The 18,760-nt window shown below is 43.3% G+C and overlaps 1 protein-coding gene across 3 annotated transcripts; it reads left to right on the forward strand.

The window, feature by feature from the left end:
* The first annotated feature begins 1,019 nt into the window (after positions 1 to 1,019).
* LOC123771670 (uncharacterized) lies at positions 1,020 to 18,700 on the forward strand. 3 transcript variants are annotated; one of them, XM_045764304.2, is made up of 5 exons: positions 1,020 to 1,111; positions 9,186 to 9,374; positions 13,476 to 13,638; positions 14,328 to 14,460; positions 15,841 to 18,700. In XM_045764304.2, the coding sequence occupies exons 2-5, from the start codon at positions 9,249 to 9,251 to the stop codon at positions 16,028 to 16,030; spliced, it is 612 nt and encodes a 203-aa protein (XP_045620260.1). In that variant the 5' UTR covers positions 1,020 to 1,111; positions 9,186 to 9,248; the 3' UTR covers positions 16,031 to 18,700. The 3 variants fall into 3 exon arrangements, with proteins under 3 accessions (XP_045620260.1, XP_045620259.1, XP_045620258.1); XM_045764303.2 differs by having other exon boundaries at positions 1,025 to 1,466; XM_045764302.2 differs by having other exon boundaries at positions 1,026 to 1,472.
* The last annotated feature ends 60 nt before the right edge of the window (positions 18,701 to 18,760 follow it).

Consider the following 18,760-nt stretch of genomic DNA (forward strand, 5'->3'; position numbering starts at 1 on the left):
TCACTGTTTGGAGGCGTATAATAAGGGCTGATTTAACTGAATAGTTAAAAAATATATATATTTTGTTAAGAATAGTGTTTTAGTTCAAGTATAACCATCGTCTATAAGCAACAGCTAGATAGACCGTTCAAGTATTAATCCAGAACTGTAAAATATGGATTTATTGTTAATGATTGGCTGGGTCAGCCTAGGTTTGTTTTGGTGATGGAGGCGAGCTAGGAGCTCACTCATGGTAACTGACCAATCACCGTGCGGATATAATGGCTGTTGCAATACAACGCTATCCCTATAACTTTCATTGCATCACAAGTTGCAACTTTGGAAAGCGTAACTTAAGAATTGCCAGTCACAGTAAACATCAATGCTACATATTGTTTGGCAAAAATCTCACTTTCTAGGTAAATATTAAAAAAAAGAATATAAACAAATCATTTAATAACCATATATTTTTTTTTTAGGTTCATCGTTTCCAAATAATGAAATTATATTGCTACTAGAGCTTGACACATTTTATCCAGTTCTACAATTACTTTTGTTATTTAGTTTATAACAAATAAAGTTAGCTATTATATACCTGGAAGGGGAATTCCCTAGGCGCCTCCACTCACCAGAAATATAAAAATATGACAACACTCTTGGACCTGGACCCATCACAGTCCAATTTAGCCTTGATAATGGTTCTGGTTAAACTATAACGTCAATGTTCAACTTGTAGTTTGTTTATGTGTAAATATATAATTGTACCTCCATTATGGAGCTTGAATTAAACATAAAATAATCCAGTCTTTGTGGACACAACAGGAAACAGACCTTCGTAGCACTTTCACTATGAGGCTGCCAACATTCCCACACCATGTAGGTATGTAGTTCCACCAATGTTTATGTTATGACATATATTTAGCATAGTATGTAAACTATGTCTTACAGTTATCGTTGTTCTCCAAAATAAAATAGGTTTGAAATAATTCACGGAAAAATTTAATTCAAATGCAATGTGCATCAGGTAACTCTCACCACGTGCTGACGGAGAGTGAGGCCCAGACACTCAGTGAATGTCCAGTCACTGGTGCAGTGAGTCAACTCTTCCTCCTCACTTCTCACTCACCTTAATGTGAGTCTTGGGTCCTCCTCAGACTGTACAAGCGAGGTATAAGACTTAAAACACTCAAGTGTGTGTGTGTAACCATGAGAACGTTGCGTCACTTGACTCGACCACATCGCAGGAAGACAATTAGGAAACATTTAACAGGTGTTTGTGTACTTGTGTGAAATCCCGTTTGAGTTATATAGAGTCTGGAAGATTGCCAGAAGTTGAGAGATAGACAAGACACTGGAACACCTCGCTGGTGTAGACGACGGAGCAGCCGCTGGGTTACCAAGTCCAACTTTGCCTCTCCCTTCCTCTCTCGCACAGTAAGCCACTCCTCAGACACTGGAAACCCCAGTCTCCTCGCTGCTTCACAAAGGTAAAGGTGAGTGGTGAGGGAGAATGGTAGGAGGAGGGGGGGAGTGAGGGAGAATGGTAGGAGGAGGAGGGGGGAGTGAGGGAGAATGGTAGGAGGAGGAGAGGGGGGGAGTGAGGGAGGATGGTAGGAGGAGGAGGGGGGGCAGTGAGGGAGAATGGTAGGAGGAGGAGGGGGGGAGTGAGGGAGAAGGGTAGGAGGAGGAGGGGGGGAGTGAGGGAGAAGGGTAGGAGGAGGAGGGGGGGGAGTGAGGGAGAATGGTAGGAGGAGGAGGGGGGGAGTGAGGGAGAATGGTAGGAGGAGGAGGGGGGGAGTGAGGGAGAATGGTAGGAGGAGGGGGGGGGAGTGAGGGAGAATGGTAGGAGGAGGAGGGGGGGGAGTGAGGGAGAATGGTAGGAGGAGGGGGGGGAGTGAGGGAGAATGGTAGGAGGAGGGGGGGGAGTGAGGGAGAATGGTAGGAGGAGGGGGGGAGTGAGGGAGAATGGTAGGAGGAGGGGGGGGGGAGTGAGGGAGAATGGTAGGAGGAGGAGGGGGGGGGAGTGAGGGAGAATGGTAGGAGGAGGAGGAGGGGGGGAGTGAGGGAGAATGGTAGGAGGAGGAGGAGGGGGGGGGGGGGGGGAGTGAGGGAGAATGGTAGGAGGAGGAGGAGGGGGGGGGAGTGAGGGAGAATGGTAGGAGGAGGAGGAGGAGGGGGGGAGTGAGGGAGAATGGTAGGAGGAGGGGGGGAGTGAGGGAGAATGGTAGGAGGAGGAGGAGGGGGGGAGTGAGGGAGAATGGTAGGAGGGGGGGAGTGAGGGAGAATGGTAGGAGGGGGGAGTGAGGGAGAATGGTAGGAGGGGGGGAGTGAGGGAGAATGGTAGGAGGGGGGAGTGAGGGAGAATGGTAGGAGGAGGAGGGGGGGGGGAGTGAGGGAGAATGGTAGGAGGAGGAGGGGGGGGGGAGTGAGGGAGAATGGTAGTAGGGGGGGGGGAACAGTGCTGTGTCCGAAGACGCGAAAGTTGCTGAAGGGAGAAAAATATCTTTCCGGGTACTTGCCTTAATTAAATTTGTAATTTGATAATTAATTCACAACACTACGCAAATATTTTGTCTTAATTCAGTTTGGAAAGTTTTTAAAAATTTGGAGTCGTGTATATAATAGAGTTTATGGCAATGTCTTTTTTAATTATAGGAAAACAAATATACAAGTAAATTAAGTCGTTCATCTTCGATGCACAACTCTTGTTTGATTTACTTTAAAAACAATTGAATTCATCTCTGGGTGAACCATTTAAAAGATTAAGCAACAATACACAATACCCCACACTATAGCGCTTCACTATACCCCACACTATAGCGCTTCACTATACCCCACACTATAGCGCTTCACTATACCCCACACTATAGCGCTTCACTATACCCCACACTATAGCGCTTCACTATACCCCACACTATAGCGCTTCACTATACCCCACACTATAGCGCTTCACTATACCCCACACTATAGCGCTTCACTATACCCCACACTATAGCGCTTCACTATACCCCACACTATAGCGCTTCACTATACCCCACACTATAGCGCTTCACTATACCCCACACTATAGCGCTTCACTATACCCCACACTATAGCGCTTCACTATACCCCACACTATAGCGCTTCACTATACCCCACACTATAGCGCTTCACTATACCCCACACTATAGCGCTTCACTATACCCCACACTATAGCGCTTCACTATACCCCACACTATAGCGCTTCACTATACCCCACACTATAGCGCTTCACTATACCCCACACTATAGCGCTTCACTATACCCCACACTATAGCGCTTCACTATACCCCACACTATAGCGCTTCACTATACCCCACACTATAGCGCTTCACTATACCCCACACTATACTTCAACAGTTGTTAAGGTGACCTGTAGGGTGACCTGCCTTACCACTTTGTCCCGGGGGAGGTGAAGTGGGGTCACACAAACCCGACCTCGGGTAGTTTCAAAGGTTGGCCGGGCTAGTCCCTTTACTAAGAAGTTACCAGCTTCAGGTGTGGTAATAATCCAACGGAAACAGGAGGGATAGTGACAAAAGCTGGGGCCAAAGTTGTTTCAAAATATAAAGTTACTGCCCCGCTCCTGTGCCAGGTAAGTCCACTACGGGTTCACCATAGCCCGTGCTACTTGCAGGAACGTTTTGTTCAGAGTAGCTGAATCTAAAACAACAAAAACAACGTTGTTTGAAGGAGTGTGTGCTGCGGTCTCAGATCAGACAGGAGTCTGGTCCACTGGGGGGGCATCACAGGGGGAGGGGGGGGGTGTATATATCGATAACTTTGAGTATTTTTTAATTACTCAAGAATTTACATAAAATAATTACAACTTATTAGTGGAATAAAAACAAATGGTTGAATTTTGCAATGACGCGAAACAACGGGTCAGTTATAGTTTAGTTCATTTATTGTGCACCCCATACCCATCCTGTGGGCGGTAGTATAAAGGGTTACAGAGGCACATAATGGGCTCAGGGATCTGAACCACACAATTCATTTTAGCTAAGCAAGTTACAATCTTGATGAGCTAGCTACAAAATTCAATGTACATCGTCATATCAACAATAGGCTAGAGATCGACCACAGGTAGTTTCTGAATTAAGCAACTAACATATATTGAGAGCAATAGTGTCACAATTCATATGTGTATCCTGCACACCGCCCCCATCCAATGGGCAGCGGTGGATAGGTTACAATCACTTAGTTACTACCTACAGTTAGCAAACTGGGGATATTTGGCTAAGATTTCTGGTAGCAGATAGTTTTGAATGAAATGTCAGTTATAGACAATTAAAACTACAGTTTAAGCGTTACAATGGGGTTGTGATATACTGTCACGTCTACAACCCCGCCCCCCGGCCTCGCCACAAGGTGTGGCGGCTATAATGACGGTGTCCTTGGGTCAACCGCGAACATGACGAACCTCAGACAGTGAGTATTAGTTACAATTACGCCATATTTTGCAAACTAAAGTCGCAGATATGTTTGTTAGGCTGCGATCGTTTACGAGTGAAGCTGTTCATTAATAGGTACATAACCAAATATGGTTGTTAATCATAATGTTGTGTAGGACTTGGGGCTGGAATTTAGCAGAGACAAAAGTTTTAACGGAACAATTGGCAGCCGTGCGTGACAATCTGGTGGTGACGTCCGGGGGGGGTGAGAGGGGGATTGCGAAGGCCGTATATATGTTCTTAACCATTCCAACAACAGTTTCCCTTCTTGTGCTTGTAGGCTTGAGCGCTACATCCTATTCCACGCATTTCAACCCTTCGGTTGTTTATTGCAGTGATTCGTTTTCCTTGTGCAGGTTAACATGTTGAAAGTTGGGTCCGTCTGTAGGTGACCTTGGACGGCCCCGGCCTCCCCTCTCGTGCTGGTGGCGGAGACCTGGCCGCTCCTGCTCCCAAGGCCGTGCTCTCGTGGGTCTTTTCTCAGAGCGGTTGTTGGGAAAGGAATTATGGTCTGGCTAAATGAAATGCCGACACCTTTCCTATTTCCTATAAACATGGCAAACTGGAGGTCTTGCTCAATAGGCGGAAGCCTAGGGTTTGGTAAACAACTTTCAGCCAACGCTGATGTCAGTGATTTTCTTACTCCCTGTATAATTCAAGTTAGAGTTTAGTGGTTCTCTTAACATATTAATACCATTATTTTCATCCATTCTAAAGTTGTTCCAGTAGTATGGAGTGTTGCTGACATTATCTAATCCGCTCGGTGGTCTCCACGTGAAGTGAAGGGCTCATATACGGCTCCTGCCCGAAACGCTGCGCGTACTAGTGGCTTTACAAGATTGTAATGACTATACTATGTATCCTTACAATCTCAATTTACCTTCTTGTATATATTATAAATAAATAAATAAAATATAGGGCTCCCAGGGGCTGGTGGTTCGTCCTCGGCCCCCCCCCCCTTCCCTCTCTAGGGGTAGTGCTGAGGTAGGGTATCCCTCGGGTCACCAACCCACCCTCCGGAGAAGTCGGCCGTGAGGGGCCGCCCTTTGGAGGTTGGTTGGATGTCCGGGCTGGGGCGATATGTAGAGCAAGGTCTTTGCACTGGTGAGAAAATGTACGATGCTGTAGGACTCTCCCTGTTGAAAAGGGGGCAGCACTGCTTGGGATGATGCACCCTTTCGTGCACTGGCAAGCACTTGGTCTCCCTCGCTGCCCTGGTAGATGATATCCTTTGGCTCTGAGGCTTAAACTTGAAAACAAAAAGATATACGGTGACTGAAACGATTTCAGAAACAGATTCGTGGGGTGGGTGACGGGGGCCCCGATGTTTGACGGTAATAGAAGATTGGGCTCCGTAGTAAGTTACATTGGGTCCAAACCCGGCTTCATCGTTGGCTTTCCCAACAAATTCTGTGTTTCCCTCCCACTTCCTTGGTAGTGCCAGTCCCCAGTGGTGATTCTCTTATCACCTGGAGCGGCTCCATCTTTAGTTCCGACAACTGCGCCTCCTTAATTAATGGTTAACCGAACACCATCGCTATCTCTCCACCTCTCTATTTGGCTTTCGCAAGTGTCAGCACGACTGATATCTTAATTGGTGGACTTGGAGGTCCACATCCGTACTACCCTTGCTGCAAATACCTCCATTGTTGCAGTACTTTTGTGACCAATAAATGGTTCATGATACTATCTTCAGTTTCTTTAATTCTCATATTTCTCTGTTACATGTTTTCCCGCTTACGCCCAGTCGACCCTTCGCTGACTTTGAATGTTGTACTCCTGCCTCGTCATTTTAACAGGACTAACACAACAGGGAATGCTGAAGCAGGTTTGCTATAGCTGATGGTTGCTTCCTTAAACAACAGGAAAATAATATTAGAGACTTAGTGTTATCAAATTGGGAGGTATTTATTATAACATGGAAATAGGGAGTAAGTGAGGGACCAGCGATTACAAGGAAATCAGATTTGCCATACTGTTGGTGCCAGACTTTTGTAAAGCTGATGATAAGGAGTTTCTTGGGAAGGGGTTGACAATGGATGACGGAGCCTTGAGGTGGATGACATGACAGTGGATATCATGGTGGTAGCAAAGCGCACTTTTTGAAACAGGGATGTGTGTATACAGCGAGAGGTGTATCCCGCTTCTCCAAGTATACATACTTTGTTTACTTAGCCCTGGACTATGTTCAGGACTAAATTATACATAGTGGTTGGTCAGTAAACAATTGTGTTAGCCTTTATAACCCTCCAGAGATTGTTAGGCTCCAATACCAACTGTCCGAGAAATGATTGAATGTCACCACTCGTGTGAGTCTTGTGCGAGTCATCACCCTAAACCTCTTTTCATATTTATATTATACATTAATTTTGTAATACTCCTTTCTCTTGCTGGGCATTATGACGTCACACTTTGTATGCACAAGTCTTGCCGTAAGTTATTACGGGTTCACATTATCAAACACCCCCTCACTTTCACCCGCGCGCCTCCTCTTGTATACATATATTGTTTGGCATTGCCACATGTACCATCTTGTATTTGTTGCTTCACTGTAGGTGGAAGGTTGATGTGGAGTGCCGGTGTCGGCCGCCTGGTGAACCCTGCAGGTGTACAACTGCTGTGTGTGGTCGGTGACTCCAGGAGGGTCTTGCTGACCCTCATTTACCACGAAGCCTAGCGCTCTAACGGTCTTGCTGTCGCTTCCTGGAGCCCTTAAGGCCTTAAAGTACATCAGCTTCTGGATGTAAGGGAAGCAGTATGACGATAACGCTCGTATCCTAACAAAAATCACGTCATGCGAGTGTATTGACCGCAATAATGATCATATTGTTTTGTTTCCTAATTGGCCTGGTTATCGGTGTATACCATAGACGTAGGGGAGGGGTAATTCTGCAGATTTTGAGTGACGATGCCGCCCTGGTATATGCTAGAGAAACAAAATTTTTGTTAAGGGTAGTCCTAGGCGGGCCCTAAGCCTCTGGCTGGCCCAGTGGAATCATTTCTGTCTTGGGCGGTGGATGAGTACATGTCTCAAATGTTGGCGTCGGTAACATCATGACTCTTGAAAGAGTGGAGATGAAAGGTGTTGGGTGGAAAATATAAAGTGGTCCATTCTACAAGATTACTGTAGCAGGGAAGAACGAAGAAGAGTTATCCTGCAAAGAGCGAGATTGAGAGCTGTAAGACAGCTTACAGCTGACGTTTAAGACACGGTATAAATAAGGAGCGAGTCATTAACGTAAGAACTGATAGCGTTATGCTACCCGGTAAATTGTTTGCACAAAGTATTTACCCAGGTCTTTCCTGAATCTAACATCCAGGTTATATCCACTGCTACTGCTTATATCAACATACGTGACAAGTCTGTAAAATGTGAACCTTGAGGCAGTTGTGCTTAGGCTGCACCCCACCTCACACCACATGACAACCCCCCCCCCCTCCCCTCTCTCGCTCTTTTTTCTTCTTTCTTTCTCTCTCCAGTCCGTCCTTATAAACAAAGGCCAACGTCCATTCCATGCACCCGCCAAACCCCCTGTTTATGAATGAAAAACGGTTTACACACGACTCGACTAATGACGTCCGAACACTTCCAGAACAAGTGCTCTGCTGACAAATTTTGTTCGAACTAAAACGCTGTAAATGCTTCACCCACGTACTACAAATATAAATAATGGCCAACAGAACCTGAAAGCCTAAGCTAACAAGTGCCTAAATCTCCCCAGTATGCTAATATATAACAATATTAATTTATATTTGAGAAAATTCCTATTTTGAATGAACAGCATGTTAAAATTGACGAACACGTCTTTGGAGTCGACCGCTGGATGGAATGGACTTGGTCTGAGTTTGTTGTTTTGAAGTAGGCTACTCTGAACTAAATTTCCATGTAGCGCTGGATATAGTGAGCCCGTAATGGCCTGAGGACGGGTTGCCTGTTTTTCTTCATTCTCTGCACCTTCCTTCTACGTTTCTATATTTAAATTTATTCACGTTCCCAACATATGAGTTTAGCGTATATGTTCTCATGTATTCAATTAGGCTTAATAAATAATCTTGCCCGGGCGTAGAATTTATTGGGAAGCTTCAGTGATCCTGTGAGTGAACAACTCCGCCATAGCAACGTGTACAATCACTCCCACGAATACATAGTGTTCGATGTGTCTTTTATATGTAGCATATATAAATCTGTGTATCTATGTATTCACGTATGTAGCTTAGCCTAGCATTTTAAAAGCCCTACAATCACCTCTGTGATTGTTCAATAAATCCCTGAACTGTGTTTGACAAATCTCTCACCCAGTCCATGGAGGACAGAAGAAAATGTGTATATGCTAGTTAGCATTGTAAATGTGTGACCACGTCTGCGGTAGAAAAAAAAAAAACTCCCACAAATAGGCAGAAAATCCGCTAGGTTGTTTATCTTAAGTTATCGTAAATAGTCAGTAGAGGGTCATAGTTAGGAATGTATTGATGTATATAGACACCAGTATTATTTGTAAACCTTGTTCACTATTGACAGTTTCACTGGTTTGCAGTAATATAAATAAATTTGTTGACATCCACAGTTTATTTTTTGGACATGTATATGAGTGGGATTGGGCGGTTATGAATAGGGGCTGCCTCGTATGGGCCAATAGGCCTTCTGCAGTTGCCTTTGTTCTTATGTTCTTATTGTACGTTTAGAAAGTATTAATGTATCTTGGAACGGTATTTAATATTTCTACTACCTTGCAGAGCCGTTAAGTGGAGTGCGAGAGGTAGAACAACAGAAGCAGTAATAGAGGAAGGACGCTAACCATGGACCCCGACGGTCAGACCAGACTGTTGAGGCTGCTGGTGGTGCTGGTGCTGTTGATCGCCCTCAGTTGGCTGGACACACTCCTGGGTCCTCTGGAACACGACCCTGGCGCCCGCGCAGCTCTGGTAACTTTCTCCAACTCCTGTTTACACCTCTACCGCAGTCTCTGGCCCTTCCCTTCTCTCGCTTTCTAACTTCCCTTGTCTAACTTCTCCTTGTCGTTACACGAGTCATCTTTACCCTATAAATCACTGTCAAGCTCCTCTTACCTTGCTTGCAATCCTCTCTTCTCGGCCTATAAAAATTTTTTAGTTGAGTCTTGCTGGAGACTCTCCTAAAGTTCGGTCTGCCCCCCTACCATCTCTCATCTGGGTCAGGATTCAGCAAGCATTTACCCATCTACTTACGAACCTTTATATCTTTTCTCATTCTGTGGGTCATCTGTGAGCCACAGATGGACGACCACACCCCAACACTCGCTCAAGGTCCAGCCCACACCCTACCATCTCGTACCTCTCATTTTACTAAATCTCCTGCCATTTCATTGTTTATTTCTTTTAGTTAAGTTGTCCCTTTGTGACTTTGGTGTTAGTTTTATTATATATATATAAATATATAAATAATATCGTTACTGTTACCTGTGCCCGTCCATTATAAAAAGACTGGTGTGAGAAATTCCTTGTATGAAATTTTCGCTGTCTAGTTCTGAGCGTTATTGATATTTATCTTGGTGTGTATTTTGCTAAGCTTACCGTTATTGCTATTTATAGCCTCGTGTGCATTTTGCTAAACTTTTTAAATATCTGTATAAAGTTTGCTATGATCAGTATTTATAACCTAGTAAGGGTGGCTTTCAGGTCCAACAAATTGTGTGTAATTAACTTGGAATACCAAGATAGGGTATTTGCAGTAACGATATTATCGCTAAATTGTCAAACTTGCATAATTAAGTTTATTGAGCGTGCTATCAGTGAAATGAGAAACAGGCAATGCCTTGATTGGTGTATTTATATGTTGACGTCATGGGTGTTCTGTTAAGTGATTGGCTGAAGGTCAGTGTAGTAATTTATTTTTGTTAGCAAAGCAAAAATGTACGCGAAAGTGAACTAGCTTATTCATTAGTTATCAAAGAAGGCTTCAGTATACATTTTGCCGTTTGAGAAGAGTCGTGGACAAAACTACTAGATATGTTTGTTAAAAAAATTTATAAAGAATTACATTAATTTGGGTAATTTCAAATTTGTGTGTAAAATAAATATATATATAATATAATATTAATAATAATATGCATGCATGCATGTATGTAATGTTGGGGGATTTTTTTCTTTTAGATAATATTTCAAAATACGTAGCCTATACCTACATTGAGTATACTGTACCTTGAGTTGGTTTCGGGGCTTAGCGGCCCGGTCATCGACCAGGCTTCCTTGTTGCTGGACTGGTCAACCAGGCTGTTGGATGCGGCTGCTCGCAGCCTGGTTGATCAGGTATCCTTTGGAGGTGTTTATCGAGTTTTCTCTTGAACACTGCGAGGGGTCGGCCAGTTATGCTTATGTATAGTGAAAGCCTCTTCTGCTCCTTATGTGTAGCCTCAGTGAAAGTCTCAAACAAAGAACGGTAATCCATTTTATATTTGTGAAAGTTTTATAAAATAAAATAAACTTGAACAATTTATCCCTTTATAATCTAAACCTGTTCAGGCAGTTTTGTTAAATTTTGTTTCAATTCCTACTACAGTTTTGTGTAGAGTATCTCCCTGGCTTGGTGCTTTCCTTTGATAATTACTTTGTGAAGTTTACACCTTATTAACTTTGCAAGTATGACACTGGAGTTAGATTTGGAAACTGTAGCATGTCTGGCTTGCAAGCAGCATGGACGGTACCAGAGGGCTGTTGTGGTCACCCTTGACCCCTGACGCTGACCTAATTGTTGCTTCTTACAGTTCAGCCTTTCTTCGTGTCTTAAGCTTACTTCATGCGCTAAGCTGATCATTAATTTTTTAGTGACTATTGGGGGAGTGAGGTCTAATTGTTGTTACACACAGAGATCACACTAACGTGATGCATTAAATGAACAAATCCACAAGGGCCGTGACGAGGATTTGGCAAATCCTCATCACGGCCCTTGTGGATTTGTTCTAATTGTTGTTGTTTTTTAGATTCAGCTACTCGGAACAAAAGTTCCAAAGTAGCACGGGCTATGGTGAGCCCGTAGTGGCCTTACCAGGAGCGGGGCTGTATCTTGTGGAGATCTAGTTATTATGCCTCGCCTCCTAGTTTTGTTGTACCTGTTGCCATATTGTAATGATCTGGGGCTCAGATCATTGGTTCTCCCTTCTGGTTCTCCCTTCTCCCCTCTTTTCCCTCCCCTTCTCCCCTCCTTTCCTTCTCCCTGTCCCCTCCTTCCTTCTCCCCTCCCCTTGGCCGTCATTCGTCTCCTCCTCTTCCCCCCCCCCCCTGTCGCCCATTTGTCAGGGTCAAGAGGTTGACCTGAGGGTAGGGTGGTCGTGGATACCTTGGCTTCTCCCACTCAATTCCCCACTCAAATGTTCCCTCTCTTTCCCTCTCAGCAGCGGCCTTCCCCATACCAGGCAGAGTCAAATGTCCCTACTCCTATCTTAGAGGAGACAGGCTTGAACATAAATTATCAGTTTTGTAAACATTGCTCGCAGGTGCCTGGGCTCCATAGACGCGCCTTGTCCCTCTTCTCTTTAGCTGGGGAGAGCTGACTCAATCTTCAGAAATTCATGTAGCTTTCCACGACAGATCAGTGAAGGTGATTGGCCTGAGATAAGGGCCAAGTCCTTATTGGCCCTAGAGAGCCAGACCTCAGGCCTACGTGTTAAATGGTTGGCCATTGCCAAAATAATGGGTGGAGCCCTGGGGCTGTAGTAGATGGTGGGAGGAGCAATCCTTCCCAGCAATAAGTTGGAAAAACTAAATTTCATCAGTGTGTCTTGGGAGTGTATTAGGAACAGGGCCGCAAGCCCGTATCCTCGGGGCTGAGGGCAGCCATCAACATCGTGGCCGTAGTGCGGGTATTTAAGGTATAGTGCACTTGAGTTTTGTGTCCTCGGTAAATATCCATTGTGCCTCTAGGGAAATAGAATAGGTGATGTGTTCAAATTGTCTTAATTTACATGTTTCATAAAATAAATTGTATAGCTTGTCCAGTGGTATTCACTTAACTCCCCTTTGATATATTTTGCTACTTTGTCATTTTTAGGTGTTGTATTGGAAGCCCCCAGGTTCTCCTAACAATTAATCGATACTAAAGTTGCCCTTGGATTTAAATAAGTAACGTAAATTACACAAACTAATTTTCCAAAATTTATTTCTGAAATTCATATTACCCGGAGTCCCATGGTTACTGATTCCTTGCCTTCCTGGGGGATCGGTGATTGACACATTCAGGTATGGTTGGTCAGGAAGGTGGTGGCAGTGTAAATGTGTTTTGTTATTGTTTTTTTTTTAACTAATAACCCTTGTCCTTGGTGTATCTTCCTCATTTAATATTCCTCTTACATACGTGGCAGTCCAGTGAGGGGTCATGCTGGACTGTAACAGTGTTGAGCTGGGGTATTGAGTGAAGAGACAGAGATGTACAACAGAGAGCGTATATTACGATCACGAGAGATAACAAGATAACAGGATTAATACTGGGGAACATTGGGTTATTACAATAGAGGCCGCGGTTATTACGACAGAGGGAAGCGGTCATTACAATATAATTCGTATCCTCATGATAGGATATAGAGCTATAAAGTAGTATCAGCGTGTCAAAACACGTGACAATGCCATTTGTGACTAGCTGTGGTTTTGTGTTTATTCACAGTATTTTTTGCAACATAGATGTCAGTTTTTGCAACATAGATGTCAGTTTTTGCAACATAGATGTCAGTTTTTGCAACATAGATGTCAGTTTTTGTAACATAGATGTCAGTTTTTGCAACATAGATGTCAGTTTTTGCCACCATTTTTCCTTATTTTGCAAAGGTTTCAGTGTTTTTTTTTTTTTTTTTTTTTTTTTTTGCCAGGGCTTTATTGTTTTTTGTCACTATTTTGTCCTTGTCTTCATGTGTTTTGCGCCGCAGATCTCGGCATTTACAGTCCGCACTCTTGTTCCACATTTGTAAATAACACAAATAAGGTACAGTGGGTTGTGAAAGGTGAAAATACACATGTTGGTGAATAAGTGATACATTTTCTGACGTCTCCTCTTCACAGATAGCATCACGGAGGCAGGACAAGTCTCTGGAAGGTCAGGAGGAGAGGAAGAAGAGAGCAGCTGGACACAACAATGTGCACGAATATAGCAACATTTACTTAGAAGACGAGGAAGATGAGGAGGGGACGCCGTCCTTTGCCAAGTCTCTCAAGGCCAAGTCCCGTGAGTTACCTGAATTTTTCTGAGGGGGGGGGGGGAACTTTAGTTGCCTCAGTAGGGACAGGAAACCAGCGGCCTGCCAAAGGTTCCCTTATAATTCCATGGCCTTCGGAAATTTCCCGTTCTTGAAAAAGTTGTATAGATAACAATTAGTTTTAAAAATTTGCAGTCATATATGTATATTTCGAGCATGGGATTAATTTTGGCCTTGGCGAATTGCTTGGCAGCGAGTTTACTTTGGTGTTGGCAACATATAAATTAGTTTACTGTGTTATTATCCCGTGTTCACAGATGAGGATACTAGTTAGAAGTTTGTGTATGGGTACCATAGAGGTTGTCTTATAATATATATCATTTAAATTGTATGGCTCTAGTTTGCCAAGAATGCCTAGAATCTTTTTGTTAAGAATGAAATACTAAATTCCCCCCTACTAAAACCTGACAATCTCATTACAGAGTTTGACTGAGGGGATACTGTTAAAGCATTAGAAATCTAGGTACTCTTCAAGCATGTGAACGCATCCATACCTTTCTGCAGACACCATCATTAAACCGCATCACTAACTTCAAGTCAAGTCAGGTAGTACTTCTCGTAGAGAAACAGTTAAGCCTATCATAGTTCAGTAGGTAGTGCGTGTGGTCGGGAAGTTCAGGAATGCTCATTATTTTCTCATAGCAAAATTGTCTTCCAGGATGGTACGTGCAGACGCCCATGTTCCACTTCGACCTTTACTCGTGTTTACCTCGCTTTGTGTGCGAGGTGCACGCCCAGGCCTCCCAGGCAGACCTCTCCAGACTGGAGCTCGATATCATCAATCTCTTCAGGTTAGCTCGTCCAGCTCGCGTTTACATATTTATTATTTGGTTTTTAATTAATTTGTTCGTTGTAAATACTCATTTTATATAGGTTTTTTATCTTGCTAAATGGCCTTTGTCACATTAGCCACTTCTCTTGTTAGTATTTCGCACTAGTTGTTTAGTTCATTATGTTCCTCGCACCCATCCTGTGGGTGGTAGTGGACCCCCAATTCCTATCCTGTGGGTGATAGACCTCCATAACCCATCCTGTGGCATTAATGGGTTCAATAACAAAACTCCAAAATTTAATCTAAATGTTACATTGATGACGGGGGGGGGGGAATACTCCTTCTCTAGCATCAAAGCACAGATGGGGTACAGAATGTTCTGTAATCGCGAGATTTGTAAGAAGAGTCCGGTTACAAAGACACCTTGGTTACAGTTTTAATATTCAGAGAAGCAACCCAAGCACTTACACAAATTTCTAAATTTCGATTTTAGCAGATATAAAATTTTGTTTTTAAAATGCTAACATATATATTTTAGGAATGCGCGTCCTGTCGTTCTGGAAAATTTCCAGTGGATCCATCAGATTTTTTTGTTACCATCCTGCCTTATATCACGTGTATTACCCTCCCCTCTTGTCTCCTACTGTTCACTGTTGTAAATCTTCAACATGTCATGTAAATCTTGTTCAACATGTAGATCATGTAGAACATGTAAATCTTGTTCAATCAGAGCTTTAATATACTTGCTAATCTCTCTCATCTCATTTTTTTTCTTGCAATGTATTTATCATTTTATTAATTCTGCTAGAATTTACCTACTTAAAATAATCTGTTAGATTAAAGACCTGCCCGAAACGCTGTGCGTACTAGTGGCTTTACAAGATTGTAAATACTATGCCATGTATTCTCACAAACCCAATGTACCTTCTTGTATATAAATAAATAAATAAATAAATATCGGCCATCTGCTTCATGTTGGCTGGTCTACCTTCTACTCTGAACGTGTCGACATTGTTTTTCTAGTTTCACTGGAAATAAAAGTTGTTGCACCTTAACGGTAATGATGTGCATGCTTCTCCCCCACTGTCGTAACGTTCATGGGCCCTACACCATCTTCATCTTTCACATTTCCTCCGTTCATTACAGCTAGGGTTAAAATATTAGCTTAGGGCTGGAACATCAGGCTGCTAGGCTATCACGCTCTGGCAGCCCGATTCATTCAGTGCACAATACTGTTCAGTGTTGTGCAATGAATGAACAGGTCCCGTGTTGGACTACCACTGCAGTAGTCCTGTGTACACAGTCTTACCTCCTCCCGTTACTTATTTTGCATAGAAAATTTACGGAGCAGTTACGTTCACTTGGGCATTATCCTGTTTTAAGACGATGTTATTTTCAGGAATTACTTGCCGCTGGAGGGCCCGGACTCTCCCGTCTACAAGTACCAGCTGGCAGCGCACATGGGCCAGCTGGCCACAGGACTGGAACCCTCTCCCTGCTACTCTATCTACCCTTCGTGTCCACTCTCCAGGGTCCAGGTCATAGAGGCGCTCAGGAGCGTCAAGACTTCCAGAAAGATGTTTTCTTGACGTCTTCAGCCGCAACGATGATTACCTCAGATTATTATACGTTTTGACATTAATAAACGTTTTTCCTACCATCAAGAGTTTCAGAAGGTTCTTTTTTATTCTTTATCTTCAAGTTATAACCGATCCTTAGTTATAAGTTATATAACAACTCTGAAAATGAGTTTTCAGGTCATTGATGTTCTTGAGAAAATTACGAGGATTTTTACTCGTCAAATTTGCAATATAAGAGGCGAGAGAATCTTGCAGTTCAAGCTAGTCCTCCGGCAGTCTTTGCATCAAGAGAATATTTTGTGAATATTTTGATCCTGTGAATATTTTGTATGTTCTGGCAGATCTGTCAAACCTGGTCTGTCTAGAATGTTCACATTCTATAAAGTGTCATGGGAAAAAATATGGAAGATGTGTATATTTCAGTGACAGTATCACTTGAGTGAAATTTAGGTGCCAAGAATAGGATAGTGTGTATTAGATAATCACAAGTGTATATTTCAACATAACTTACCTGCGGCTAGTTAACTTTCGCAGTGCTCTCATGGCTCTAAAGTCCTTTAATCCTGCAATCTTGTGGTCGTCGAAATTCAATTTTGGCTGTTTATCTCCAGCAGATTTAAGACAGCAGAGTTTTGCTGGGTTCACAGCCATATTGGTGTTTACTTAAATGTGTGTGAGCAGATGCTACCGCAAAGGAGGCTATCCGCATGCGTCCAATTTCTCGCAAAGGTGTTCTATATTTCCACTTCTACCCTATTATTCATTCTTCCATCCGTGCTCGTTGGCAGGGTCGTTGGTCTTCTGTTACCAGTAACAAGCTGCGAGCTCTTAAGGGTAGTGTGTCTCCGTGGCCTTCCTCCTAACCGGCGGTGGGAAATGGCTCTGGAGAGGTTACGTCACTTAATGGAGCGCCGCCCTGCTCCTTATTGTTTAAACTGCATTGTCCCTCTTACGGTCGTGCATATCCTTGTTGAATGTCCTGACTTGCAGGATGTGCGAGCGTCTTTCTTCCCGACTATCCCTCGCCGTCACCTGTCCCTCGATAGAATCCTTGGTGAATCGAATACCTTTGATATTGTTCGCCTTACACTTTTGTTCTCGTATTGGTATCCTTAGTGATATTTAATGCCTTTTGAATATCCCACACATTTGATGGTGCTACATAGCCTTCCCGGCTTGGTGCCTTCTTTGATAATTACTTACCTTGCTGTTACTTGCATTGGTTGTGAGGATCAACGTCCCTGGTTGGTGGTCTGGTCAACTCCATGTTTATCAAGTTCTCTATTGAACACCACGAGAGGTCAGGTTATCTTGAAATGATTTCGGGGCTAAGCGTCCTCGACCAAGTCTCCTGTTTGTTACACACCCACAGGAAGCAGCCCGTAGCAGCTGTCTAACTCCCAGGTACCTATTTACTGCTAGGTAACAAGGGTATTAGGGTGAAAAACTTTTTGCCCCTTTGTCTCCGCCTCCACCGGGGATGGAACCCGGAACCTCAGGACTATGAATCCGAAGCGACGGGGGACAGGAAGCCGGGGGATTATAAAGTCTTGAGCCCCTAATGTTGATAGAATTGTCTCAGCGTACCTATTACACCAATGATTTCCAACGTAGCTTTTTTTCCCATTGAAAATACTGCCATCCTTCTTGGTGTCGTGTGATGTTACAGCAAGACTCGTCGAATAATGTGCCAGGTAACTTTCTGGCACCTTAGGTTAGAACAGATGCCGCAGTTCTCGTTGGTTAACAAGTCCTCCTATAAATGAAGCTGGAAACTTTTATACACAACTGAGGGTCTTATAAAAGAGACTGGAGATACACTGTGGTATGGCTTCTCAGACTTGAGAGCTTTATAGCTGTCAAGGGCGACATCCTTGTGTAGAAGGCATGATGTGTCCATGCCAAGGAGCGTCAGTGTGCCAGCCTACACCTTGGTCTTAGATTACAGTATTTGCTCAACCCGTTTATATATACTGACTTTAATCAAATGTCTTCGTATTTCTTTGTACGTTATATAAAGTTTTGTATCTTATCCTCACAGCTCAACCCTCTTGGCTCTGGAACTAATGTTTTTGCAAACCTTTGTACTTTTTAAAATTTGGTTTTATGCACCACAATATGCGGATTCCAGGACAGTACTGTATATTTCAGTATTGGTTTAACAGGGTGCGTGTAGATGGGTCTTCCGTGGTACTGGTTAGATATACCACAAACTACTACTCCCTTAAGTATCTAGAAGACAAACAGTGCATGCAGCAAAGGTGACGCAAAATATGTATAAATGCATACCCAGAAAACTACACATTTTGTATAGATGGTTTTAACTTTATAAATTCTTAATGTGCAAGAGTGGTCATCCAGTTTCACATACAGCAGTATAGGGTTTAAAGAACAGCGGTCGTTCGGTAAGCTAACCAATATAGTTAAGGCAGGTGTGGTCAAGTAGGCTTCAGTTCTCTAAAAGTGGAGCAGTATATTTACCAAGGAGCTTCTACTTCTATACTCAGCAGTACCCCAGCACCAACACGCAGACAACTTGGAGTCTGCTAAAGCAGACGTCTAGTCTAACATACTGATTATGGTTCTAAGATATTTGTGTTTGACTTATTAAAGACTATATATTTTATATGTAGCTAATATTGTAAATAAGGTGTTTTACAATAAAATTTGTAAAAATTTGCTCTGATTCTTCATCCTGTTGTCCTTACTTCTTGCCATGCAAATTGCATAATGTTAATA

Source organism: Procambarus clarkii, chromosome 75 (genome assembly GCF_040958095.1).
Source record: "Procambarus clarkii isolate CNS0578487 chromosome 75, FALCON_Pclarkii_2.0, whole genome shotgun sequence".
In the NCBI taxonomy this organism is placed as follows: domain Eukaryota; kingdom Metazoa; phylum Arthropoda; class Malacostraca; order Decapoda; family Cambaridae; genus Procambarus; species Procambarus clarkii.